Source organism: Notolabrus celidotus, chromosome 21, assembly GCF_009762535.1.
Source record: "Notolabrus celidotus isolate fNotCel1 chromosome 21, fNotCel1.pri, whole genome shotgun sequence".
Lineage (NCBI taxonomy): Eukaryota > Metazoa > Chordata > Actinopteri > Labriformes > Labridae > Notolabrus > Notolabrus celidotus.
In genome coordinates this window covers 29,001,981-29,027,439 of record NC_048292.1, presented here as the reverse complement: position 1 = coordinate 29,027,439, position 25,459 = coordinate 29,001,981, and the positions used below count along the sequence as shown (strand labels likewise).

The 25,459-nt window shown below is 43.7% G+C and overlaps 3 protein-coding genes and 2 long non-coding RNA genes across 8 annotated transcripts; 2 read left to right on the top strand and 3 right to left on the bottom strand.

Moving 5' to 3' along the window:
* The first annotated feature begins 891 nt into the window (after positions 1 to 891).
* On the top strand, positions 892 to 8,239 carry LOC117805469 (putative nuclease HARBI1). Its single transcript, XM_034674199.1, has 9 exons — positions 892 to 962; positions 1,104 to 1,215; positions 1,468 to 1,552; positions 1,873 to 1,930; positions 6,642 to 6,744; positions 7,162 to 7,336; positions 7,439 to 7,551; positions 7,632 to 7,743; positions 7,827 to 8,239. Exons 1-9 carry the CDS (start codon positions 892 to 894, stop codon positions 8,201 to 8,203), a joined length of 1,206 nt encoding a protein of 401 aa, XP_034530090.1. The 3' UTR covers positions 8,204 to 8,239.
* A 24-nt stretch (positions 8,240 to 8,263) lies between these two features.
* On the bottom strand, positions 8,264 to 9,726 carry LOC117804850. 3 transcript variants are annotated; one of them, XR_004629265.1, is made up of 6 exons: positions 9,582 to 9,726; positions 9,434 to 9,505; positions 8,906 to 9,231; positions 8,769 to 8,834; positions 8,367 to 8,645; positions 8,264 to 8,286 (listed from the first exon to the last, which is right to left on the bottom strand). It is a non-coding gene; the product is annotated as an uncharacterized LOC117804850 (long non-coding RNA). The 3 variants fall into 3 exon arrangements; XR_004629263.1 differs by having other exon boundaries at positions 8,264 to 8,645; XR_004629264.1 differs by having other exon boundaries at positions 8,264 to 8,645; positions 8,906 to 9,224.
* A 2,770-nt stretch (positions 9,727 to 12,496) lies between these two features.
* On the bottom strand, positions 12,497 to 13,111 carry LOC117804860. Its single transcript, XR_004629276.1, has 2 exons — positions 12,931 to 13,111; positions 12,497 to 12,852 (listed from the first exon to the last, which is right to left on the bottom strand). It is a non-coding gene; the product is annotated as an uncharacterized LOC117804860 (long non-coding RNA).
* A 645-nt stretch (positions 13,112 to 13,756) lies between these two features.
* On the bottom strand, positions 13,757 to 17,571 carry LOC117805468. The gene is made up of 6 exons (XM_034674198.1): positions 16,611 to 17,571; positions 15,186 to 15,295; positions 14,421 to 14,514; positions 14,169 to 14,308; positions 13,956 to 14,087; positions 13,757 to 13,762 (listed from the first exon to the last, which is right to left on the bottom strand). Exons 1-6 carry the CDS (start codon positions 17,569 to 17,571, stop codon positions 13,757 to 13,759), a joined length of 1,443 nt encoding a protein of 480 aa, XP_034530089.1.
* A 395-nt stretch (positions 17,572 to 17,966) lies between these two features.
* On the top strand, positions 17,967 to 19,915 carry LOC117804847 (zinc finger protein 613-like). 2 transcript variants are annotated; one of them, XM_034673266.1, is made up of 4 exons: positions 17,967 to 18,157; positions 18,766 to 19,309; positions 19,475 to 19,574; positions 19,667 to 19,915. In XM_034673266.1, the coding sequence occupies exons 1-4, from the start codon at positions 18,105 to 18,107 to the stop codon at positions 19,687 to 19,689; spliced, it is 720 nt and encodes a 239-aa protein (XP_034529157.1). In that variant the 5' UTR covers positions 17,967 to 18,104; the 3' UTR covers positions 19,690 to 19,915. The 2 variants fall into 2 exon arrangements, with proteins under 2 accessions (XP_034529157.1, XP_034529158.1); XM_034673267.1 differs by having other exon boundaries at positions 19,455 to 19,574.
* The last annotated feature ends 5,544 nt before the right edge of the window (positions 19,916 to 25,459 follow it).

The window sequence follows — 25,459 nt, the reverse complement described above, 5'->3', positions numbered from 1 at the left end:
GGGAGAAGTTGGCAGTGGAGAGGCTGAGGACAGAGGTAGAAATAAAATGGTTAGAGATAGAGGAGCGTAGGTTAAGTTTACCTGCTGCAGGTGGCGGCCGAGCCTCTGACGTTTCTGATAGGGCTTCTTCATTTGATATTTGCAGTAGTCTGCGGTTGATTCCACAATTAAATGATCGAGACCCAGATACATTATTTGTACTGTTTGAGTGTGCAGCTGAGAGCAGAGGCTGGGCTGAGGCTGATCAGACCTTGTTATTGCAGTGTTTTAACGGGTAAGGCACAGGAGGTGTACTCTGCTCTGTTGACCTGCCCCCCATCCAGGACTTGTACCGGTCCCGGGCCAGGAAACGGGCAGGAAACATCACCGCTGACCCCTCACACCCTGGACACAAATTCTTCAAACTCCTCCCCTCCAGCAGGCGCTACAGATCACTGTGCGCCAAAACAACCCACCATAAGAACAGTTTCTTCCCCCAGGCTGTCACTCAGATGAACACTAAATACTCTCTGTAAATAAAAATGTAGATATACAATGTAACAATTCTCCAAGCAGAATTCACATATTTGTATTTATTTTATTATTTAACTATCATCTACATATACGTTTTTAATGTAAAACTACCTCTGCACTACTCACTACTTATCATATTATTTTATAGTCTGTAAATATTAGTCATGCCTATTTGTTGTTATTTTGTATTTATAGCTGATGTTATTGTTATTATTATTATATTTATATTTTTATTTGTATGCCTTATTCTTATGCCTTGTACAAAGAGAGCACAGTTTACCAAGACAAATTCCTTGTGTGTTCAAGCATACCTGGTCAATAAAGCTGATTCTGATTCTGATTCTGAGCGTCGCAGAGAGTAAGGTCTACTCAGCGGTTATGTCGGCTGTTTTGAAGGTGTATGAGTTGGTCCCTGAGACTTATTGCCAGAGGTTCAGGTCTTGGGAAAGGTCTGGCGAGCAGAGTAATTTGGAGTTTGCCAGGGACCTGGGCACTTTGTTTAACCGGTGGTGTACGGCTTTGCATGTTGACACTTATGATGCCTTGTGTGATTTGGTTGTGTTGGAGCAGTTTTAAAATTCTCTACCCAGCCACATTGCTGTGTACATCAGCGAACATAAGGTGAGTACTGCTGCGGAGGGCACTGCACTGGCTGATAATTATGTGCTGACGCACAGGGGGGACAGAGACTTCCGGGGCCAGGTGCATGGGGGTAGGTATTATGTGCCAAGTAGATGGAAGGAAGATAATAATTCATGTTTTGGCAAACCTGAACGAGCAAACCGAGGGCAGCCACAGTCCGACTCGTCAACAATGTGTCATTTTTGTAAAGGTAGAGGGCACTGGAAAGCAGAATGCCCAAAAGCTAACGCTAAGAGGGGAAATAGCGGTGGTCCAGATAATTCAGCGGTCTGTGCCGTTGCTGTGGAACCTGTTTCGGTTTTTCCCCATCAGCAGGTCGAGCTTGGAGAGCCATGCTGGTTGGAGGATCCTGGTTTCTCCGCCTTCGTGTCGGACGGCAGTGTGTCTCTTCCGGGAGGTAGCATTAGTATGTGGGTGAAAATTTTGAGAGACACTGCAGCATATGATTCATACATTCTGAGCTCTGTTTTGCCTTTTTCAAATGTCTCTGACACAGGTGATGTAATCTTGATGCGGGGTATGGGGTTAAAGGTTGTGCCTGTACTGCTGCATACTGTTGTCATTAACTGTGGGTTGGTGCAGGGTGAAGTCCCCATGGGGGTGCGTCCTGCCCTGCCAATTGCAGCCGTGTGTGGGCAGAAGGTCCACCGCCTCCTATTGTGTCGTCTACGCCCACTATGACTGGTAATCCGGATGAGAATGCTTTGTGTTTCCCAGAAGTGTACCCAGATTGTGCTGTGACACGGGCTATGAGCCGAGCAAAGGGTGAGCCAGAGTAGGAGGAAGAGGCGAGTGGGTCGGATTCGGTTCTTGTTCCTGACTCGTTTTTGTCTGTATCTCACAGTGACCTAGCAGCTAAGCAGAGAGCTGATCCTCTCTCTCTTTCACTCCTCTGACACTCTCCATGGCTCATCATGTTCTCACAAAGGGAGATTGCAGACTTTTTAATAACACACCTTTTTTAATTACCAATGCAAGTGGTATGACCTGGACCTCTTTCCAGGTCAGCTTGGGTGATTGGATTTTCTTTTAAACAGGAATCTTGGATTGAGTGTACACTTCAGTTAAGTCAACAAATTCAGTGCCATCTAAATTTCCTACTTTAAGTCCAGTAGGTTCATAACTTGTAACAGGTCCTTCTTGTCCCATAGTTTTGAGGAGAATATCAGTTCTGCATCCTTTGGAGTTCAGCTGATTCATGAGATTCTCAGTGCAAAATGTGGCTGAACTTCCCGGGTCCAGGAAGACATATGTTAATACAGATTTGCTATATTTGGCAACCTTGACTTGAACAGGAACAATAGCCAGAGCACAATCCTTGCTGGCCCCTGTTCCTTGATCAGCTGATATTAGTGCACTGTTGATGGATGTTTGTTTTGGCTCTGTGAGGTTCTGAGTTTGCTGAGTTGTCCGTTTAATATTCCACCCTTCAATGTGCAGCAGTGTAGGATGTTTCTGTTTACAAATGTGACAATCCAACCTTCTTTTGCAGTCTTTACTCATGTGACCTTTCCTTAAGCATCGTAAATTTGTTCATAAAATGTTGGAATGAGTCTCTAAAAACTCCACAAGGTGTCTGAACCTCGCTCTTTTTCTTTTTTTTTTTTCATACTTTATTTTCTGCTTTTCATATTTTAAACAGACATGACATACAAACAACAACAATACAATACAAAGACAAAAAAACAATACAAATACACGTATCAACCCCCCACCCCCCTCCCTGAGGCTCAAAAAGAAAGAAAAAAAGAAGAAAAGAAAAATAAATGAAAAATAGCAACAACAAACAAAAAAGTCACAAAACTAGACAGGGTCTTCCTGCTACTTTTCTGTGTCTCCTTTTAAATGTGATAGGACTGTACACACAGATCTATGGAAATAGAGAGATAACAAAAGGGCAACATACTGCTAGATGAGCAGGGCACTTAATGTAAGGGGGGAACCTTCGATGTAGTCTGTAAAGGGATAACAGGTTGCAGCAAAGTCCCTGCGTCTTTTACTTAACTTGTATCTGAGCCTTTCCAGAGGCAAAAAGGAGAGCACCTCCTTCAACCACTGTGAGAATGATGGGGATTCACTTGACTTCCAGTTAAAAAGGATTAGTCTGTGAGCAAGTAGTGAAGCAAATACAAAAGCATTCGCTTGTAAATTTGTAAGCTTGCTATTTGGCAGTGCTATACCAAAAATGGCCGTGTGGAAGTCAGGAGCTATGGTCTTTTTACACATATGGGAGAATACTTTGAAAATACTGTCCCAATAACTATTTAAAGAGGGACATGCCCAAAACATGTGTCCTACTGAGGCTGGGCTATTACCGCACGTGTGGAAAATTCTTGCAAGTTTGTCCCTGGAAAAGTGGAGACGATGAAGTACTTTGAACTGTATTAACCTGTGTCGCACACACAGCGAAGAAGTGTGTACACGAGTAAGGCTGTCTTGCCACGCCTCTTCTGAAAGCACCACACCCAAATCACTCTCCCGTGCAGCTTTAGTTTTTTCCCAGGTTATCTGGGTTAAACCCTTTATCAAAGTATAGGTTGCAGAGACACGTGTCTTCTCGACAGGGTCTAGCTCTAGGATGTTGTCTAGTTGGCTTTTGGGTGGCAGGTGGGGAAATGAGGGGAACACTTAGTTAAGCTGCGTATTTGAAGATATCTGAAGAAGTGAGAGCTACCTAAATTGTGGCCCTTCATGAGTGTCTCAAATAAGGAGAATGTGTCATCTGTGAACAAGTCACAGAAAAACAACAAACCATTACTATGCCAATGTTGGAAAGCATTATCCAACACAGACGAAGAGAAAAAAGGATTATTTGCTACCGGAAAAAACCTACTGGTCTGTTTGAAACCAAAATGCCTCCTGAACTGAAGCCGTATTTTAAGTGACTCTTTAACCACTGGATTCATTATTTCTATCTTGTGACTATACGGTAGCGGGGAGGTGAGCATAGGCAGCAGGTTGCATAGTAATTCCATATGTGCCCATTCTATGCTCTGTTCATTTTCATATGTATACATCCAATGTAACATTTTTTAAATGTTTGCAGCCCAGTAATAGAAAATAAAACCAGGAAGTCCGAGCCCTCCGCCTCCTTAGGCATCTCTAAATATATTTTTTTCATTCTGGGGTTTTAATTATTCCAGATGAACGACGCAATTAGCCTATCTAGCTGTTGAAATGTTGAATTTGGTATGAATACTTGAATCATCTGAAAAAGATAGAGAAAACTGTCATCTTTACAATGTTGATTCGTCCTACCAAAGAAATTGGCAGTGCCGACCACTTTTTGAAATCTTGAGTCGTCCTATCTAGTAATGTCTTAAAATGACTGTTGTATAAGCCCCTTATCGTGTGAGAGACTTTTATCCCTAAGTATGTAAACTCATTTTCTTTCAGTTTAAATGGAAAGCTAGAATAGTTGTTGTCAGTGTCATTAATTGGATTGCTCTTGGAATAGTTTAATTTATAGCCTAACAAATGGCCAAAGTTATCCAGAATATTTAATAATTTTGATATGGATCCTGCTGGACTAGATATATGTAGCAATAGGTCATCGGCATAAAGCGACACCTTATGGGATTTACCCCCCTGAGTGATATGATAAAGGGGGATCTGTAGGACTCTGATAAACTCATAGAAGAAGTCTGAGACCAACCAGTGATGAGAGGTTCTACAGAGCACTCAGTGGAGACCTACACAAAGGTTTAAGAGGGTGATTTTGAAGAGCTAGAATAGCAGTGAGGGGCTCTCACTGTGGAAAGTCTCTGAGTTCAGTGAGAGGCTCATCCTCAGGTGTGTGTGTGTGTGTGTGTGTGTGTGTGTGTGTGTGTGTGTGTGTGATTGGTTCTGATTGGAACCAGGTGTGAGAAGCTTATATTAACCCTGGGCTCCTGTGCACTGTGCTGACTCATTAGCTCACCTTCAGAGGTAGTGAGAGGCTGTGTGAGTGTGAGTGTGAGTGTGAGTGTGAGAGTGAGAGCAGGGGTCCGTTTCACAAAGCAGGTTTAGTGAATACTCTGAGTTTGTTAGCCCTGAAATGAGGGAAACTCTGTGTTTTCCGTTTCACAAAGGGAGGTAACTCAAACCAGAGAAAGAGGGGTAACTCTAGCCCAGGGGTGTCAAACTCAAATACACAGAGGGCCAAAATAAAAAAAATCGGTGCAAGTCAAGGGCCGGACTGGTTTAATGTTTATTGCAAAACTTATTGAAATGAACTTATTGCACATATTGAACATTGAATTAGCAAAGCTTAAGTTATTGCTTATACAAATTTAAAAAATGAAAAATATGTTGCATTTATTTCTTATTGCTCAATCTGCAGCTTATCTAATGAATGAGCTTTACCAATTTCTTATGAAAATATTTTTCTACAGACCAACAACATTAGCAAAAAAAATTCTGCAAAGAAAAACCAAAAATACCCTGTGGTAGCAAGAAAAAGTGCAAAAAGGAAACATATTTCAGCTCAGTCGGCTGCTCTGTGATGCACACTAGTCTAAACCAGATACTCAGCATCTCATCTTGGATGCAAGTTCATCAATGTTTGGGGTCAGGCTCTGAGCTGAGGAAATCCTCAGGATAGAGTGAAGGTGTTCATCAGTAAGACGACTCCTGTGAGATGTTTTGTTTAACTTCATCAAAGAGAACAGTTGTTCACACAGGTAGTTTGGCAGCACGGAAAATGGCTCAAGTTTTCTTGCAGCATCTGCGTGTCCCACAGACGCAGCTTGGTTTTAAAAGCCCTCACTGCAGCGTACATGTCAAGTGATCACACGGCCCCGCCCCTGAAGCTGCAGGTTGAGCGCATTGAGATGGCTCGTGACGTCACACAGAAACGCCACTTCACACAGAAACTTTGTATCACGGAGCTCTGTTGTGTCTTTCCCTTTGCTCTCCATGAACTGACAGATCTCCTCACGCAACTCGAAACACCTTTACAGCACTTTTCCCTGGCTTAGCCTTCGCACCTCTGTGTGATGGGGCAAGTCACCATATTCCACCTCTGTGTGATGGGGCAAGTCACCATATTCCACCTCTGTGTGATGGGGCAAGTCACCATATTCCACCTCTGTGTGATGAGGCAAGTCACCATATTCCACCTCTGTGTGATGAGGCAAGTCACCATATTCCACCTCTGTGTGATGGGGCAAGTCACCATATTCCAGCTCTGTGTGATGGGGCAAGTCACCATATTCCAGCTCTGTGTGATGAGGCAAGTCACCATATTCCACCTCTGTGTGATGAGGCAAGTCAACATATTCCACCTCTGTGTGATGAGGCAAGTCACCATATTCCACCTCTGTGTGATGGGGCAAGTCACCATGTTCTGAACCCAACTCCTCCAGAAAAGACTTGAACTGGCGCTGATTTAAACCTTTGGCTCTTATGAAGTTAACTGCTCGTGTTATGGTGCTCATCACATGGCCCATTTTCAAGGCTTTGCCACACAGTGATTCCTGATGTATGATGCAGTGATAAGCTGTCAGCTCACCTGCGCTGTTTTCCTCCCGCATCTTCTCCCGGTTCTACCCACTAATCCACTCTTTTGCCTGCACTTCGCGGGCGCTCAATCCGTCGTCAGTCCCACAGGTTTATCCAAAGGCAGCCTCGTTTCATTTACACATCTGGATACCTCTTCAAAGAGATCTTTCCCCGTAGTTGTGCCATGCATTGATCTTAATCCCAAAAGTTCCTCTGTTACGCACATATACTCTGCCCTCCCACCTGCCTTGAACCCCCCTGTTTTCAAAGTCCACCTTTCTTTTAGCCATTTTTGGTGGGAGAGGGATAGCTGGAAGTTGACTGCAGGTGACTAGCTTCATACGGCTGATGATGAGAGGAGTCGGGTAACGGCTCTTGCGTGCGGGTATTCGATTGACATGCAGTGCATTGTGGGACTTGTAGTTTTAGTGGTGCGTGCAAAATACCGTCGGGCCAGCTCTATAAATAATTTGATATCATCTCGCGGGCCAAAGAAAATGTCACCGCGGGCCGGCATCCCAGCAGATATTGTGTGTTGCTCTGCGTTTTTTTGCAAATGGGAGTTTTTTGTATGATGTTGGAGATGCAGAGCACTTAAGTAAGGCCACTGTATGCAGGACGGTCAGAAAAGTGTGCCTCGCCCTGAAACGGCTACTGAACACCTTCATCGTCATCAAGGAGGAGTTCCACAGGATTGCAGGTGAATGGTGTAGAGATCTATTAAATTCATTTTAAATTATATTCTGTTAATGACATTGTGCTGCAACCTCAGACTGGGATTAGTAATTTTAATTTATTTTAGGATTTCCCAGTGTGATTGGCTGCATAGATGGCACACAAATCCCCATCACGGCTCCCTCACATCATGAGGCGGATTATGTTAACAGGAAGTCCATTCACAGCATAAATGTGCAGGTAAATGTAGATTGACTACTGTTTCAAAATGTTAAAGACTGCATCATAGTTCAACATCTGTCATTCTCTGCACTGTCAAGATCATATGTGATGCTGCCTACATCATTTCCAATGTGGAGGCCAAGTGGCCTGGGTCTGTTCATGACTCAAGGATGCATCATGAGTCTAACCTGAGCAACAGACTGCAACGTGGTAAGCAGCCTAAAGATTAGCATAATATAATTCACTTGTCTCCCTCTTTTAATATACTCTAATGTATCCACTATACATTACAGGAGAGTTTGATGGCCTTCTGCTGGGTGACAGGGGTTACCCATGCCAACCAAGGCTGCTGACCCCTTACCCTGACCCTGAACCAGGCCCCCAACAGAACTTCAACCGGGCTCACTGCAGGACGAGAGCCCGGGTGGAGATGACCACAGGCCTGTTGAAAGCCCGTTTCCAGTGCCTACGTCACCTCAGGGTGACCCCTGAGAGGGCCTGTGATATTATTGTGGCATGTGTTGTTCTTCATAATATTGCCACTCTTCGAGGAGAGCAACACCCTGCCCTACAAATAGGAGCTGATGATGACCACCCCATCCACCTGCCAGCTATGCAGGACGGCAGAGCAGTCAGAGACACCATATCCCGCATCCACTTCAGAGATTAAGACAATATCATCACCACTACCACCACCAACACAGCAGCAGTCAAATAAAAACAATACAAATTTCATTTGGTCTTCTTTATTTCCTACAAATACAAGAGATAGTTTAGTTAATGTTCCTGTAGTTAACATAATTAACATAATTCACCTGTGACCATGCACCCACCTCTAACTTGTGCTCTAGTAATTCAATTTCGAGATCTGCCCTTCTCATCTGGCGGTCCAAGAACTGAATTTCTTTGTCGTTTTTTTCAATTTTTTTCAGCAGAAATATTTTGTAGATATCTTTCACTGGTAACTGGGAATACATAAGGAGGACATTAAATTATACAGTTGCACATGAATTCCACAGAATGAACCTCTGGTGTTTACTGAACATCCATCTCACTGTGTCAATCTGTGCAGTTGAAGTTGAGGGACCCTCCTGCTGCTGCCCAGCCATGCCCTGTTAAAAAGGATGAGAATGTGTTAATACTTCAGTGTAGGCTAAATGTCACACTCTATTTTACACCAGAATGTTAAGAAATGTGAATGGGAAGAGAACTAGCAATAACATATCAAATGTTACCTCTACAGGCCTTTCTGGTTCCCCCTCTGTGAAGGCAGCAGACAAAGTCTCCTCGTACTCTTCATCCTAGATGAGTGATATGTCTCAGTATACTTAAACCACCATTTGGCAAAATCTTTGGAGTATTGCCTACTTACAGTTACAAGGTCTGTTGTGGCGTGAGGGGGCTCCACCAGGCAGATAGCACCATCAGAATATGTTGGGAGAAAAAAAAAAAGACATGAAAAGGGAAATAAATATTTGTATGAATAGGCTTAAAAAAAGATATATAGGTCTAGGAATATTACATGTTATAAAGGCACTTGTGTCTTGGGGGTGGGCTCAGAGGATGAGCTCCCTCCAGGGATTCCCTCAGTCGCTGGCCTTCCAAAATTCTGGCTCAGGGCCAGCGCCTCTGCCTCCGTTAGAGGTGGCGGTGCTCGGCCGGCACCCGTTTTACGGGCATCTGCTTTCTTTCTGTTGGCTGAGTAGAAGTCTGTGTTAGTTTAAATAGGCTTAATTATTTAACAGAACATGATATAGATGAAAATACATGCATGTGTGTGAAAACAGCATTATGTTGGGGATAAAACAACTGCACAGTCAAACAGCCACTTAATATTTACTTTACAATGTAAAACATGATCAAAATGAGATACCCCCATGATATTATGCCGAGGTCTTACCTGTTTGAACAATGTTTTTATATTTCATCTTAAGCTGCAGCCAGGTGCGCTTCTCCCCCCGCCGGATTGCACCTAAATGAAATAAATTAATAGGCTACCATTCAAGCAGTTTCCCCCTGTGATTGCAGAGGACTACATTTAAACGTACGCATTGACCCGAGCCGCAATGTTCTCCCATGCCGTCTCCCTCTGTTTGGCACCTGCAGCGGTGTTGCTTTTTTTAAAAAACATGCTCAAACTCGCCATATGAGCGAATAAGGATGTCCAGTTCCTGTGGGGTGAAAAATGCCGCCCTCTTCTTCTCCATTGCCATGGTGACTCGTCGAATCGGGGGTCCATTGATGCTGTCTTTTTAAAGTTGTGGTGCACGTGCTTAACCCCAGGTGAAACTACTCCAAGTTGATTTAACTAACTCAAATCAGCTGTTGTGGAACCGAAACACAGAGTTTCCTATCTCAGAGTAGATCAACTAGAGTTCAGGGTTAGACTCAGAGTTTGTTGAACCTGCTTTGTGAAACGGAACCCAGGCCCGACCCTGCTTAGCTTCCAAAATCGGACGAGATCGGGCGTGTTTTTAAAAAAAAAAAAGATCTTTTATTATCAAAAATACATGATTAATTACACACCGTGACACTACATTATATATATTTACAACAATGAATTAATAAGAGAGGCCAACCAAACAGCACAATATAGAAATAAACAAACCAAAACACAAAAAATAAAACAGAATCACCCATCCCATTACCTAAGATGCAACTAAGAAAATAAAAAATCCACCTTTTTAAGAGATCAAACAAACCAAAACAAATCACAGTACACAAAAACAGAACAAGTACTCTAAGAAAAAAAAAGAAAAAAAAACCTCCTAAATCACTAACAGAAATCATCCTCTCAATTCAGACAAAATCTTATTGTAATCTATCGTCCTTCAATCCATCCAAAGTGCTCCCCTCAATAAACCCCAGGTGAAACTCCTCTCTCTCGATAAAGTGGAACAGTCCTTTGATGTCCTTTTTTCATTATAGACTGAAACATTGCCCAGACATCCACCACCCTCCTGTCATAGTGGGCCAGGTTCCTCCTGAGCTTCACTGCGTACCTTGCATGACTCAAAGTAAAGTTCAGCAGGTTCACATTGTCCCCCGTCATCCTCCCACTCACACCAAACTGCCACAACTCCTTCCAGTCCATCCTCTCAACATACCTCCAACTCCAGCATCTATTTATCAATTCTTTCATTTTCTCAAAAAACACCTGTAACCCACTACAATTAACAAACTCATGCATACATGTTTCCACTCCCACACTGAACACATCACATTCTTTCCTCACATTCACATCAAACTTGCCACATTCTGAAATCTGGCGCACGTGGGGCTCTGTCTCTTCTCTTTTCAGTCAGGCCACTTTTTATGCAGCGCAGAGAAGGGAAAGAACATTTTTTTAAATGGGGGGGAAAAAGCTTACAGCACCTGGTATTCTCAGGTGGTCTCCTATCCAAGTACTAACTAGGCCTGACCCTGCTTAGCTTCCGATCTTGGACATGTTTTTTTTATTTTTTATCTTATTATCAAAAATAACATTTTATATATTTACATACAACATTAATACACAAAACAGACAGAACACAGAAAAAACGAACATAAAGACCACCCATACTAAAATACAAAACTCAAACCAAGAAAATAAACCACCCAATGAAAAGTCCTTGTATTCGCCACTTAACTAAGATCAAATCAGAACTTAAAACAAAAGTAACACTAAGCAAATCCAAAAGCCAAAAAAAACCCACTCATAAATAAACCCGTATTCCAAAGCAATAAAAACCCCAGTTAAACAATAACCCCATCACCAAATCAGAATGAAAAATACTCAGAACTCAAAGCCCACCTTCCCATTTACCAACGTGCACAGAGTAGTGTCTAATGATTGTCCCTTCAAAGAAAAACAGATTGGCACAATACATCACATTCAAACTCCCTTTCAAACTACACACAAATATTGTCTATACATTCAACAATTTCCTTTCATACAGTGCAAAGTTCCGGCGACTGAAAATCGCCATTCTCGCCAACGGCAGAACAATATTCACAATCAGTGAGTTTCTTCTCTTTTTATCCAGAGTGCCAAACCACACATACAATTCACAGTCTTTCTCTGCAAGCAGGTCAAAAAAGCAGTGCGTCTTCAACAGACCTGCAATTCTTTCCCAAAATGTCAAGAGTTTATTCCACCTCAGAAACAGATGTTCAATACTCTCATCCTCCATCCTGCACACCTCGCACTGTCGTGCATACACGTCTTTATGCATTTGGTGGAGGACGATGCCAGTGAAGATTCTCCTGTGCCTCAGCTTGAAATCCAGGTTAAAGACCATGTGTGGTGTGAGGTACTGCAATGTTGCGCCAGATGTCTGTTGTGTTGATGTTAGGATATGCGGTACGCCATTTGACGTTAGCTGTGGTTTGTTTGATTTGTTTTACTTTTGACTGATGTGATGTTGTGCTTTATCTCACCGAGACACAGGAGGACCTTCAAGCCATCGCCCTCCACCTTTGCAGCTCTGGACCTGAGGAGTTTTCCCCACTCCTCCGGCACACATCTCATCACACTCTCACATATATTTTGCCACCCCTCTTGCTCTCATCCCACTAGTGATGGCGAGATGAAGCCTCATGAGGCATCGAACCACTTGAGCCAGTTGGTTCGAGAAAGGGTTCAATACTCGAAGCTTCATGTGCACACGACACCACCTACTGGCCAAGTGTATAATCACAGGCAGCTGGATCTTAACCACATGTGTGATGCATTGAATTTGTGTGTCTGTTATGGGAATTACTATGAATTACAAAAAATGTATGACCAAATAATTCATCTACATAAATGATCATATATGTGTATGATAAAATATATTTTGAATGTATGCTGTGTAAATGTACCACAAATGGTAGTATCATATGATATGGCAGGTTGTGTAATAATGTTTTTCTAATGTCACTTTAGGCAGAGGATAGTGAAAGTGCTTGTGGAACTAGGAAGAAGGCACTGAATATGCTTGTGTAACTTGGACAATGATGTACAGGGGAGATTTTATTCATTGTTATTTAGAAATAACATTTTCTCAACAGTTTGGGGTTTTAACCTGTTCCTTTTTTTGGACACAACTTCTCCTGCCTTGGAAAATACCCTTTCACAGGGTACGGATGATGCTGGTGTGCACAAAAATGAATGAGCAAGACTATAGAAATTTGGGTACAACATTTTTTGTCTCTCCCAGTATTCAAGAGGGTTTTCCAGCCTGCTGATATTGGGCTCTGCAAGGTAGCGCTGAACCTCCACAGTGGCATCTGCTGTGACATTTTGAGAACTTCTTGCCTCCATGACACTGGCGTCCAAACGATGCCACAGTTTGCTACCTAAGAGGAAACCACAGATCATGTTAGTAAGTGTTCTAATATGAATAATTGATCTCAAAATGTCAAATAATAGATTACCTCCAGTGACATCATGAGAGGTAGAAGCCTGGGGGATTTCCTCTCTGCTGTGTACCAAGCGTCTAATGATGGCACACTCAGAGGTTAGACGTTTTATTGCTTCAGCAGCTTTTGTCTGACTGAAGAATCCTATGACCTTAAATCAGGGGTCCAGGAGTGTTGCAAGGGACATGATGCTCATCGACTGCAAAGTGTAAAGCCTCTCCCGGTAGTAGGCTGATGAGCTGCTCTCCCATCTGGACTACCACTGCAGGTGCTGGCTTTATCACCTCCTCCTGAAGCATTTGCTCCAACATTTTCAAGAGGGGTACGATTTTGGAGGCAGACACGTTTTCTTCTGCTGACAACTCTACAGTGGCATCATAAAAGGGAGACAGCAAAGCCAGACACCCTGTAACAATGTTAAATTCATCTGATGTGAAAAAGGCCAGGTCATGTTGTAGCCCAGTTAACGCTGCTCCTACTGGCTCCCTCAGCTCCACCAAACGTTGCAGCATCAAATAAGTGCTGTTCCACCTGGTCTCCACTTCTTGCATCAGCTTCTTTTGTTCCATCCCCAGATGGAACTGCACTTGTGTAAGCTTCTCCTTTAAAGATACAGATGAGTAGGCCATGAAATCACTGCAGTAGGAACACAGACACACTATTAGCGTTATTATAAATTGTAATAAAGGGGAGGAGCATACCTTAGCAGTGGTGCTGCTTCTAAAGTAGCCAACCAGCTCCCTTGCTTTGGCCGGAATGCCAGAGACCACAGGGTGCTGGTCAAGCGCCTTCTTCCTCACCAGATTCAGTGTGTGTGCTATGCAAATATGGTGCAGAAGCTTCAGCTCTTTCACACACGCAACCATATTGGGAGCACCGTCAGTGACCATACATGTCACCTTATTAGAAATTCCCCATTCCTCCATCATGGAGGCTTTCACACGAGCTGTATTTTCAGCAGTGTGTGATTGGGGGAATGCCTGCACTCCCAACAGCACTGAATCCAGCCTGGTGTTCTCTCCCACAAAATGACATGTCACAGCCAGGTAGGCATCCATGTTGATGGATGTCCACATGTCTGATGTAAGGCTAACAGTAGCCGCCTTTTCCACTTTAGCCTTAGCCTTCTCCTTAGCTGTCTCATACTTGGCCTCCACCATGGCCTTCAGAGCCTAAAAGAAAACATATACAGTGCTGAATTGTGAGACATACAATAAAGTACTCATTTGTTTCATGCATGCACCCATACATACCTGCCTTGTAGGGAGAATATAATTGGGATCCAGTTTGGACACAAATGTCCGAAATCCAACGTCATCCACAACACTGAAGGGCTGTGTGTCCTTCACTATCATGGAGACGAGGGCTTCATCCAGCTCTTGTTTTCTGGTGGCTGGTTAAAAGAGAATAAATACAGTGTCTGTTACCTGTCTTTTTTTGCACAATAAACAAAAGTCAACATGGAAAAATTGTGATAGTGCGTTTGTAATATTGTAATGACTTACCTTGGCTGGGTAAAGCTCTAGTTTCCTCCTTATTCTCATGCAAGGCACGGTAATGCCTTAGCATGGATGAGGTGTTGTTATTGTACCCCAACTCCTTGGAACACAATAAACACCTCACCTTTGAATAAAATAAGAAACAGTGAAAAATACAGTTCTTAAAAGCAAACCTAATACACCTGAAATAATGTTAGATTTAGCTTACCTTATTAGGAGTAATCAAATCAAAGTCAGCTAGTAGTCTTAGCTGAAAGAAGCTTGTTTTAACAATAGAGCTTATCTGCCTGTCTAAGACAAGCATTGTAAGTTATTGATATTATCAAACGGTAATAGTTACAGATTTATGGGTTAAGTTAGTATTCAACATGTACTTATATTGATTTGACTATATTTACTAATACATATTTATATAAATTGCATGATTTCACTCTCTGAATTACCTTGTAGTCTTCAGCAATTCTGTTTTTGTCATTTACAACATCAAAGCCCCCTTCTGTTTGAAAAGCATTTGTAGATTTTTGTAGTGCTTCTCAACATTTTCCCCACTGCAAGGACCACAAAAAACTACAAATGCACTTTTAAAGGACATCATCCATCTCTTTTAGACTGGAGCAACACGCAAGGAGTCCAAATGTATGCATCCCCAGCTTGTAGTGTTTTGGTATTCTGGAAAGAAAGCAATCACAAACAGTTATTTTAGTTGTTGTTCTTTTTTCATTTTGATTATAAGTTGAATTTCTGAAAGATATATAAAAAAAACAATCATACTTTAAGAAATAAAACATATTGCTCTTTGCACAGATCCTTTGCGTTCTTCATAACGTGACTGAGACATCTGTGCAGAATCGGGAGGTCAAATTTGGAGTTGGGATGCTGTCCTGTGATAAGACATAAATACTTCTGCAAGAGATCTTCAAGACTTGCTCTGCAGAAGGTTATTGAAATGGACCGCATTAGCACGATGGAGCCATCACATATGATCATCACAGGCCTTCTGTTGGCCCGGCTCCCATCCATTCTGATGAGGTCTGTTTGAAATGCTTGAAGGAAGTAAGTTATAGATGCTGTGGTGTGATCAAGTGGGATATATGTTGCAACAGCAAGTGGTGAGGCTCCTTTTATTGAATTTCTGACAACCAGCCCATACACACAGTATGGCTTGCTGCTTGCACTTTCTCACTGAACTAAACTGCCTGTGGCATCCAAATAAACAATGTTCCCCTTGGATCTGTCTAAAAACACAGACAGTGTTTTTTGGACCACAGCATTATCCCTTTTGGCTCCATCAACACCTTTTGTAGAACCTCATCATCTTTTCCAGTTTGCTCCTTCAGCATCTCTTGAAGGCTTGTTAATTCATTTGAATGTGGTCGTGTAATTGTCCTTTGGGCCCAAGCAATGTTTTTCAAAACTTCTTTTGAAGTTGCATTGTCTCTGCAACCAGATTCCATTACTTCGTCTGGAATTTTTAGCAAGGACTCCAAATACAGGGTCCTTGGTAATTTGGATTCAAGCTGTTCTGCTGAAGATTTTCAAGCATGTGCTCTTACTGGCCGTCTTTTTATTTCTTCTCTGCTATGCCACACCTCTCCTGTGAAAGTCACACCTGCCTGTAAGACTTTTTTCATCCCTGACCTCTACGTTAATGGTTACATTGCAGTCTTCAGATCTGCAGTAACATGTTGACCTGAATAAGGTAGTCTGTATTCTCTCCCCATGTACTCAAAACTAATCCCAATCATTCTCCCATCACCATCATCCACACACGTCTTCACTCTCTCAATCACTCCCCTCTTCACTAAAATAGCCACCCCTCTTGCTCTCATCCCACCATTATTCACAAACACTTGTCCCATCCATACTCTTTCAACCTCCCCCACACACTCCCCATCCCAATGTGTCTCCTGAATACAAACAATGTCAGTCCCACATATGGTCAGCGCCTGCGTCCACCTCTCCCGTCCCCTCAGCCCATTTCCATTGAAAGAGGAGATCGACACCATTACATACAGAAACAAAAAGACAAACAACATTATTATGCCGGCTTAAATTTGACCTTGGCCCCTCTCTTATCTTTGCTCCTGAGGGGTCTCTTCCTATTCTTGATGACATCATTGATATCTCCCCCCTCGCTGTCAGAGGTATCACACAATACAGACTCCCCGAGTGTCCCCTTTCCCCCCCCTGTCTTACCTGTACCCCTTGTGTCAGTCTTTCTGTGTCCCAGTCTCTTTCCTTCTACCTGTCCTCCCTCCTCCTCTCCGGCGCCCCGCTGCTCCGTCTCCGCCGCGCCGCTGCGCTCCTCGTGCGCTTTTTCTCCTCGCTCTGCTTCACCTCCACCTCCCTCCACGCTCCCGTCCCCGTCATCCTCCATCGGCTCCACGCCTCCTGCCTCTCCGGTCTCCTCCGCTCCGGGCTGGTCACCACCATCACTCTGCACCTCTCCGTCTCCGTCTCCATCAGCTGCTGCGCCATCCTCCCTGCGCGCCTTCCTCTCCTCCTGGACGCACTCCCGCGCGTAATGGCCCTGCCCTCCGCAGCGGAAGCACCGAAAGTCCGGGCAGTCTCTGCGGATGTGTCCTGGCCTGATACAGAGCCGACAGACCCTGACCTGCCTGTCATGAATGACCCTGAAGTGCTCTAAGCCCTCCAGGGTAGCGAATCTTGTTGAATATGGGAGATACTTCACCTCCTCATTAAACCTGACTTTCAGGAAGCGCGTCCCATCCGCCACCTCCGTTCCAGGCCACATTCTCCTCCTCACACTGGACACCGGCCTCACACCCCACTCTGCCAACCTGTCAAATATTTCCTGATCTGAGACATAGACAGGCAGACTCAAAAATGATACGACCAGTTCATCATTGTTAATTTCTCTCGCCGCAATCAAGGTGTCCCCCAGTTTAATGCCATCCAGGAGTCGATTTTTCCCCTCCTCCGTCCCCATCGTTATCTCCAGCCTCCCCGGCCCTCTCTGGTGACAACCGACCACCACACCACAGTCCTTCTGGATTGCCCCTAGGACCCCCATAGTCGTGAGTGTGTCCTCACCCTCCACCGTGGCAAAGACTGTCAAAACTTTCTGGAAACCGTCCGCCACGTCAGCATTTCCAGTGCGCTCCCCATGGCTTTCTCCCGTCCTCCTCCCTTCCATGGTGTTTCAAAGAAACAATACAAATAACCACCCCTAACACCAACTGGTGCCAGGGGGTTGGAAAATACACAAACTCCTCAATAAAGAAGTTAATTGAAAAAAAAAGCAACTGTCCTTTTTCCTCTCTCTTTTCTGCACGGCCCTCCCACGCACACACACACACACTCCTCCGCTCCCGCTCCGCACATGTGCACTCGGGCGTGTTCAGGGTGGTATGGCCGTAAGCGAGAGTATCATGTGCAAAACAGCCACTTATAGGCTGTGGCAGCCTGCAGCCAGAATGTGGCAGGGCACGAGGCCCCGCCACATTCTGAAATCTGGCGCACGTCTGTCTCTTTGCCTCTTTTCAGTCAGGCCGCTTTTTCTGCAGAGAAATTTGAAAAAAAGAAAAAAGCTTACAGCACCTGGTATTCCCAAGCTATCTCCCCACTAAGTCCCTATCTCGACCAATGGTTGAGCGCTGTTGAGCAGAATTGAGCGCTCAACCCACCAATCATTGAGCGAGGATTTTCCTCAACGGACCAATCAGCGTCATGTCGAACGCGAACGACGAGACAGCCATAATGACAGCCGTCATTACGCTTCGGTAAGTCTAATCTTCTCTCCATCTTTTTTGTACATATTTTAGCGTACATTAAACTAGCTTGGAGCTGGTTTGAATGAATGAAAAGATTCTCTGATAATCGGGAACTTTCTGTGTTAAAAATCCCATTGTTTACATATTCACGAATTAGAATGTTCAATGGCATCATTGTTTGTATTGACAATGTAGGCTATCGCTAACCTGCCCGTAGTTCGGCATCGTATTATTGTGAGAATTTCTGCACATTGTATCACTTGTATCATCATGACAGCATGTTACCAAATTCATAAACTGTTTTAGTAAATGTGAAACAAATGATTGTCAATCTATTATGTTAGGGTGACCATATTTTGATTACTGAAAACCAGGACACTCGGCCCGGCAATGAAATACTCAGATGATACTCGAAGTTGACTCAAAGATGCCGTATAATTTCAATGGTCACCCTAATTATCATAAGGTATATGTTACCTCAGTTACCTCATCAGTAAATAACCCGACTTACTATTAACACATGAGCTATTTAGTTATCTAAAACAGGACAAAACACGATTTTTGTACAGCTCCATATTGGAAAACCTGATTAATAAATATTTGTTTATGTTGTAAAGGTTAAACATGGAGAAGAAGACACACGAGTGCAGTTTGTGCAACAAGACTTTCACTGAGAAGTCTAACCTGACCAGGCATATGAAGCTTCATGCTCCAAAGGAAATTGAGTGTGATGTGTGTGGTAAAAGCTTCACCTTCAAACAACAGCTGGACTCCCACCTGAAGCAGCATCTGTACCCACACATTCCTCTGTATAGACAGGGAGAGGCCAGGCTGCTGTGTTCAGATGCAGCTAAGATTGTGGCAAAGGCCCCCAGCAAAGCAGTAGACCCTGGATGGCTGGATCCCGAAAAGGCAGAGGTGGCTGCCAAGAAATCTGGAGGGGAAATGTGGAAAGGGCAGTTCGTCATCACATTCGGCAAGTATGCTGGACAGTCATTCAGATGGCTGCTTGAAAACGATGTCGGCTGGGTGGTATGGTTGCTCTCTGAATATTGCCAGAAGGGTGAGAAGAATGAGCTTCTTAAATGGCAAAAGGAGCGAATGCTGGAGTTTGTTCGAGGGTTCCCTTCTGTCACATGTCATCTTGACAAGAGGCTGGAGGTAAGATAACTGGGTTATTTCTCCTTTACCTAACATTACATTGTAATTACTGTTTTGTTTATGGACAGGACACATTTAGCACCTTCAATTGAAAACAGAAGCTTTAGACATAGTAAGAACTCATGGGAGGTGTTGAGTAAAACAGGTGTATTTTATTTTCTGCAGAAACAGGAATCAACAAAACAAAAGGTGGCTGAATCTTCTGTTTCCGAGTTCCAGCAGGAACCTGGCTATGTGAGTGATGCTGAACTGTTGGCTGCTGCTGGTAATATTATGCTAAAATGAAAATCAAATAACCTTTATATTATCCAATATTTGTGTTGTGAACATTCACATCATCTACTTTCCTGACTTTAGCTAGAGACATTTTGGGCCTGTGACTGTAACGGGTGTGAGGGTGAACCCAAAAGCAGCACACTGGAGCCCGGAGGAAACAGCAGGTAACAGTCTTTACTAACCAGGTAACACAATGTCTGTTGATCTGCTGGATCTCCTCAGCAGGAATGCTGTTCAGCTTCTCAGGCGGCGAGGTGGCGAAGGCGCGCCGAGTCGCTGTGCGGAGGATCAGGCTGGAAACAGACGAGGAGCAGGCAAATCTCTTGGTCGGGGACAGAAGGCTGAGGTAGTTACCAGGGCAGAAACAAGGAAGGAAGGTCGGGGACAGGCAGGGTCGAAACAGGGAGATCAGTCCGAGGAAAAGTGCTGGAGAGTCTTGCATTGCAGAGAACAATCTGACACTGAGTGAGCTGAAACCAGGACTTAAATACTGGCAGCAGGTGATCAGAAACAGGTGATTTGTGTTGGCTTAATGAGGAGAGTGTGGTTCAGGTAAACAAAGGGAAACTGAAGGGGAGTGGAAATGTACTGGGCTGAAAGGCTGAGCAGGTGTGGCAGGTGATAACTGTGACAGTGACATAGGTATTACAACACATGCACTGTATATGTATACTTACACGAAAGGAATGTAAGCATGTAAAATAATGCAGATTAAGAAAGCTTCTTTAGAACATTACAGCCATGTTTAATCTCAGGAATGTTTTTGTTTTGTGAAATTCATTACTACATATGAAGCATTTCTTCTTCAGAACAAGTCCTTGAAGAGTCTGAGGTGCCGGTCTCCACACAGCTTACCACCTGGGGAGAGCTTGCTCCAGCTGTGACTCAGGACTCTTCAAACAGGCCCAGCACATCTCAGGGATGGCCCTCATCCACAGCAGAGAGCTCTGCTTCAGAATCCAGTGGCATCATGCTGGAGGGTTGGCAGAAATACTGGGAGCAGCCACTTGCATCTGCCCAAGCCCTTGGTAAACACTCAAAAAAATATTCTTTTGGATTTACTTAACTCAGTTCTGTCAACAATTTCCACTAAACCGAGTTATGAGTTATGTTAGATTGAATTAACTAATAGTATTAAGATGGCAGTAACTGTGTTATATATAACCAACATGACTGTGTTAGGCCATTTCAACACAATCTGGTCAACTTGGATTGAATTAATAGGTCAATGTTCAGCTAACTTAACTGAGCAACATAAATTGAACAAAATGCAGTTTATTTTGCTTTAATGAACAGTGTTGATTAATACCAACATAAAGATGGTTCATTATACTGACTTAACTCACTTATGTAACTGTAACTTAACAGTTGGACCTTAGTTACTTAACTGTGTTTAGTAAGACCAACTAAACTATACTTTGTAGTTCCAACTTAACTGACTTACATAATTGTAGTTATTTAAAGTGGACTTACTAAACCCTAATATGTCAACAATTTCCACACAGTGTAGTTAAGTAAATTCAAATCACACTACTTTGTTACAGTGAAAAACATCATTATTACCAATAAAACAGTATAAAGGTCAACTGCCTGAGTTTAAAATAAAAGAGACCTATAAAGACTGATTTTTTCACCTTATTAACATTTTCCATATTCTTCATTGTTCTTAACAATTTTAAGAAAATGGAAAATCACCAGCCATATACAGTAGGTCAGATGTAAAACATTGTAAAACATTGTGAACAAATCCTATCAAAACACCAAACCAACAATGGGGCTCTATTGTACAAAGGAATAAGATATTAGGCTTTGGAGACACAGGCAATTCTTGTTGACACAATAAATGAATTGTTTCTTTTGGTCTTTTCATGGGATTTGTCTAAAATGAGAAAAAAAATATTGAAAATTGCCAGCCTTATCTTTCAACTCTATAACAACTATCAGCTGAACTGTAACACGTTTCAAACCTTGAATATGGATGACTGAATGGTACACACAATTCCATAACCTCCTAGAACTGTTCTCTGAGAAAGCATTTCTCAACATGTCAATATTTTTTTATGTCCCAGTTTCTAAATCAAAATCTGAAAAAGGTATGATGGTGGTATTCTTCTGCAATTATTTCACTTCATATCATAAAATATATTTCTGTCTACCACTACATTTTACAGACATGTCCAATTAAAGGAAATTGAAAGAAATCTGAAACTTATGGGACCTGCACCAACCCAACACAGAGAAGCTAAATATTAACTTTTTTTTTTTTTTTTTTTTTTTTTTTTTAATATTAATTTTTAAATATTTGACAACTGAAAATGTAAGTTTGTAAAATATAATCCAATTGGAACATTTAAATGAATAAAAATAAATCAGGTGTTTTCAAAATATAGATCATTTCAAACAATCTACATATAAAGGTGCACCAATGTTAAATGCCATATAGGAAATACTCCAAAAAATAAAATAAATTAATAACAATGTCAACAAATTGCCTTTTTTTTCTCCCTGTCACTTCAGCAGTGTAAACAAAATCCTAGCATGCAGTTTTGTTAACTTTACAATACAAAAAAAATACAAAAATTCTGGAACTGCAACACATTTAGCTAGGAATGGGCATTTTTAACACAGGGCTACATGTTTATATTAACATGTTACGCTAAATAAATCACAAACAGTAACTAAAAATCTGGACTTTAATTTTGGGCCTGTGACTGTCGCTCTATGCTCTCACACATTTATGGTCATGTCACACATAAGGTTTCTCTCACCCTCATATTGTTGCCACAACCTTCAATACATCTCCTACTGCTCTCTAATTCACTCCAATCACAGTGAAATGGAGAGAAAGAGAAACTGAAATACAAAATACAACCTCTCTCATAGTTTACCATCATTCTCTCCCCTTTTGAGAACATTTTGAAATTCTCTTAGAAATGGGATAGTCTTAGTTTCAAATGATTAATGTCTGAATATTTATTAAGTATATCAGTTCAACCTTGGTATCACCCACACTCCGTTAGACTGGTTCACATCTTACCTCTCTGGCCGCACACAGTTCACTCAACTCAAGTCCTTTAAATCCACTCCTTCCTCCGTCACTACAGGGGTGCCCCAGGGCTCTGTCCTAGGGCCCCTCCTCTTCATCATCTACCTCCTTCCCCTCGGTAATATCTTCCGCAAATTCAACATTCAATTCCACTGTTATGCAGGTGACACCCAGCTCTACCTCACCACTAACCCCTCGTCCACTCTCCCGCCCACCTCCCTCACTGATTGCATCTCTGAAATAAAAACCTGGTTCACCCTAAATTTCCTTACACTAAACAGTAATAAAACCGAGGTTCTCCTCATTGGCACCAAATCCAAATCCAACAGCTTCTCCCTCACCACTGATAACTCCTCCGTCTCACCCTCCCCCCAGGTTAAGAGTCTGGGTGTCATCCTTGACAGCACATTATCCTTTCAATCACACATCAATAACATCACCCGGACTGCCTACTTCCATCTTCGTAACATCAATCATCTCCGCCCCTCCCTCACCCCCCACACTGCCGCCATCCTTGTCTACAGCTTTGTCACTTCCCGTCTGGACTACTGCAACTCTCTCCTCTTCGGCCTTTTATTTCATAGCTTTAATAACTCATGTATGCTCAGCATGTACAGTAATACATCTATTGGTTTTGTGTTTCAGGTATATCTGTCAGGGTGTGCCCTCAACAGAGGGACCCAGGAGCTGAGACAGAGACAAATTGAAGAGTACAATCAATTTATTGTGTACCTGTGGCAAAGGAACAATCCGGCACTGAAGTGGCAGGAGGACCAGGTATTCGTAGTGCTGCTGATTCAGATTGCTCACAGGTGTATCTCCTGAGCCACACCTTCACCAAGCACACAGGAAGGAGGGGGCAAAGGCAGAGAGGAGGGTTAACACAACATGGGAGAGAAGGCACTGCCACAGCCGTGACAGTACCCCCCCCCCCCCCCCCCACCAGGCTTGCCAGGAAAGTCCCTATAAAAGTCAGAGAGCAGCTGGCCATCCAGAGTAAGGGAACGAGAAATCAAGGACCGCTCCTCCGGCCCGTAACCCTCCCAGTCAACCAAACACTGGTAACCCCGGCCCCGCCTGTGCATACCTGACGGTATAGGCAGGATGGTCATCGATAAGCCTGGGGGGAGGAGGGGGCTCAGCCGGCGGGCTGAGAGGACTGGCCGACACAGGCTTGAGAAGGGACACATGGAAGACAGGGTGCACCTTGAGAGCAGGGGGGAGACGGAGAAAGGGCAGGGAGGAGACGGAGAAAGGGCATCTGGTTTCACGTTTCTGGAACCTGGTAGATAAGAAATGGTGAAGTTAAATCGCCCAAGAAACGGAGCCCAGCGTGCTTGGCGGGAGTTGAGGCGACGAGCTGAACGTAGATAGGCCAGGTTCTTGTGGTCTGTCCACACAAGGAATGGGTGAGCAACTCCCTCTAGACAGTGTCTCCATTCCTGCAGGGCCAACACAATGGCCAACAGCTCCCTGTTACCCACATCATAGTTTCTTTCCGCTGGGGTGAGGCGACGAGAGGAGAACGCACAGGGGTGCACTTTCTGGTCCATGGGGGAGTGCTGAGAAAGGACAGCTCCGACCCCAGTATCAGAAGCGTCGACCTCCAACACGAATTTGAGGTCTGGATCTGGATGAGAGAGAACAGGGGCTGTAGAGAAGAACTCCTTAAGCCTGGAGAAGGCAGAAACAGCCTCAGGAGACCATGTGAAAGGCAGCTTGGTAGAGGTGAGTCGGGTGAGGGGAGACGCCACACGGCTGTAGTTCCTGATGAATTTCCGGTAAAAGTTCGCAAAACCAAAGAACCATTGAAGCTGTTTGCAATTGGCTGGGACAGGCCACTCTGTCACCGCCTGCACCTTCGATGGCTCTGTCTTTGTCTGCCCCTGCTCAATAATGAAACCCAAGAAACTGACTGAGTGAGCATGGAATTTACATTTTTCGGCCTTTACATACAGTCTATTCTCCAGCAAACGTTGCAGTACCAACTAAACATGCTGGACATGCTCCTCCAGGTTCCTAGAAAAAATCTAAATGTCATCCAAATATACAAACACAAAGTGGTTGAGCATGTCCCTCAGCACGTCATTTACAAAGGCTTGAAAAACTGCGGGGGCATTGGTAAGACCAAAAAGGCATGACAAGGTACTCGAAGTGGCCCAATGGTATGTTGAAGGCAGTCTTCCATTCATCCCCCTCTTTGATACGCACCAGGTGGTAGGCATTCCTGAGATCCAGCTTGGTAAACACGGATGCACTGTGCAGGGGACCAAAAGCTGAGTCGATGAGAGGTAGGGGGTATTTGTTCTTGACAGTAATCTGGTTGAGACCGCAGTAGTCGATGCAGGGGCGGAGGGAGCGGTCTTTTTGTCCACAAAGAAAAACCCTGCACCTACAGGTGAAGAGGAGGGACGAATCAGGCCAGCAGCCAGGGACTCGTTAATGTACTTCTCCATGGTGTCCTGCTCAGGTCGGGACAGATTGCAGAGTCGACTTGTTGGCAGGGATGCTCCAGGGAGCAGGTCAATTGGGCAGTCGTAGGGTCTGTGAGGCGGCAGAGAAAGGGCACGGTCTTTACTAAAAACGTCATGGAGGCAGTGGTAGTCAATGGGTACAGAAGTCAGGTCTGTAGGTGCTGGTTGAGGGGGTGTCATGGGACCAGAAGGAGACACAGCTGAGTGGAGGCAATGGGAATGGCAGTAAACGCTCCAGCTGATAACTTTGGAAGAGGTTACAATCAATGTGTGGGTTGTGAAGTTTCAACCAAGGGAGACCGAGAACTACTGGTGACAGAGGTGAGGGAATGACAAAGAAAGAAATGGATTCCC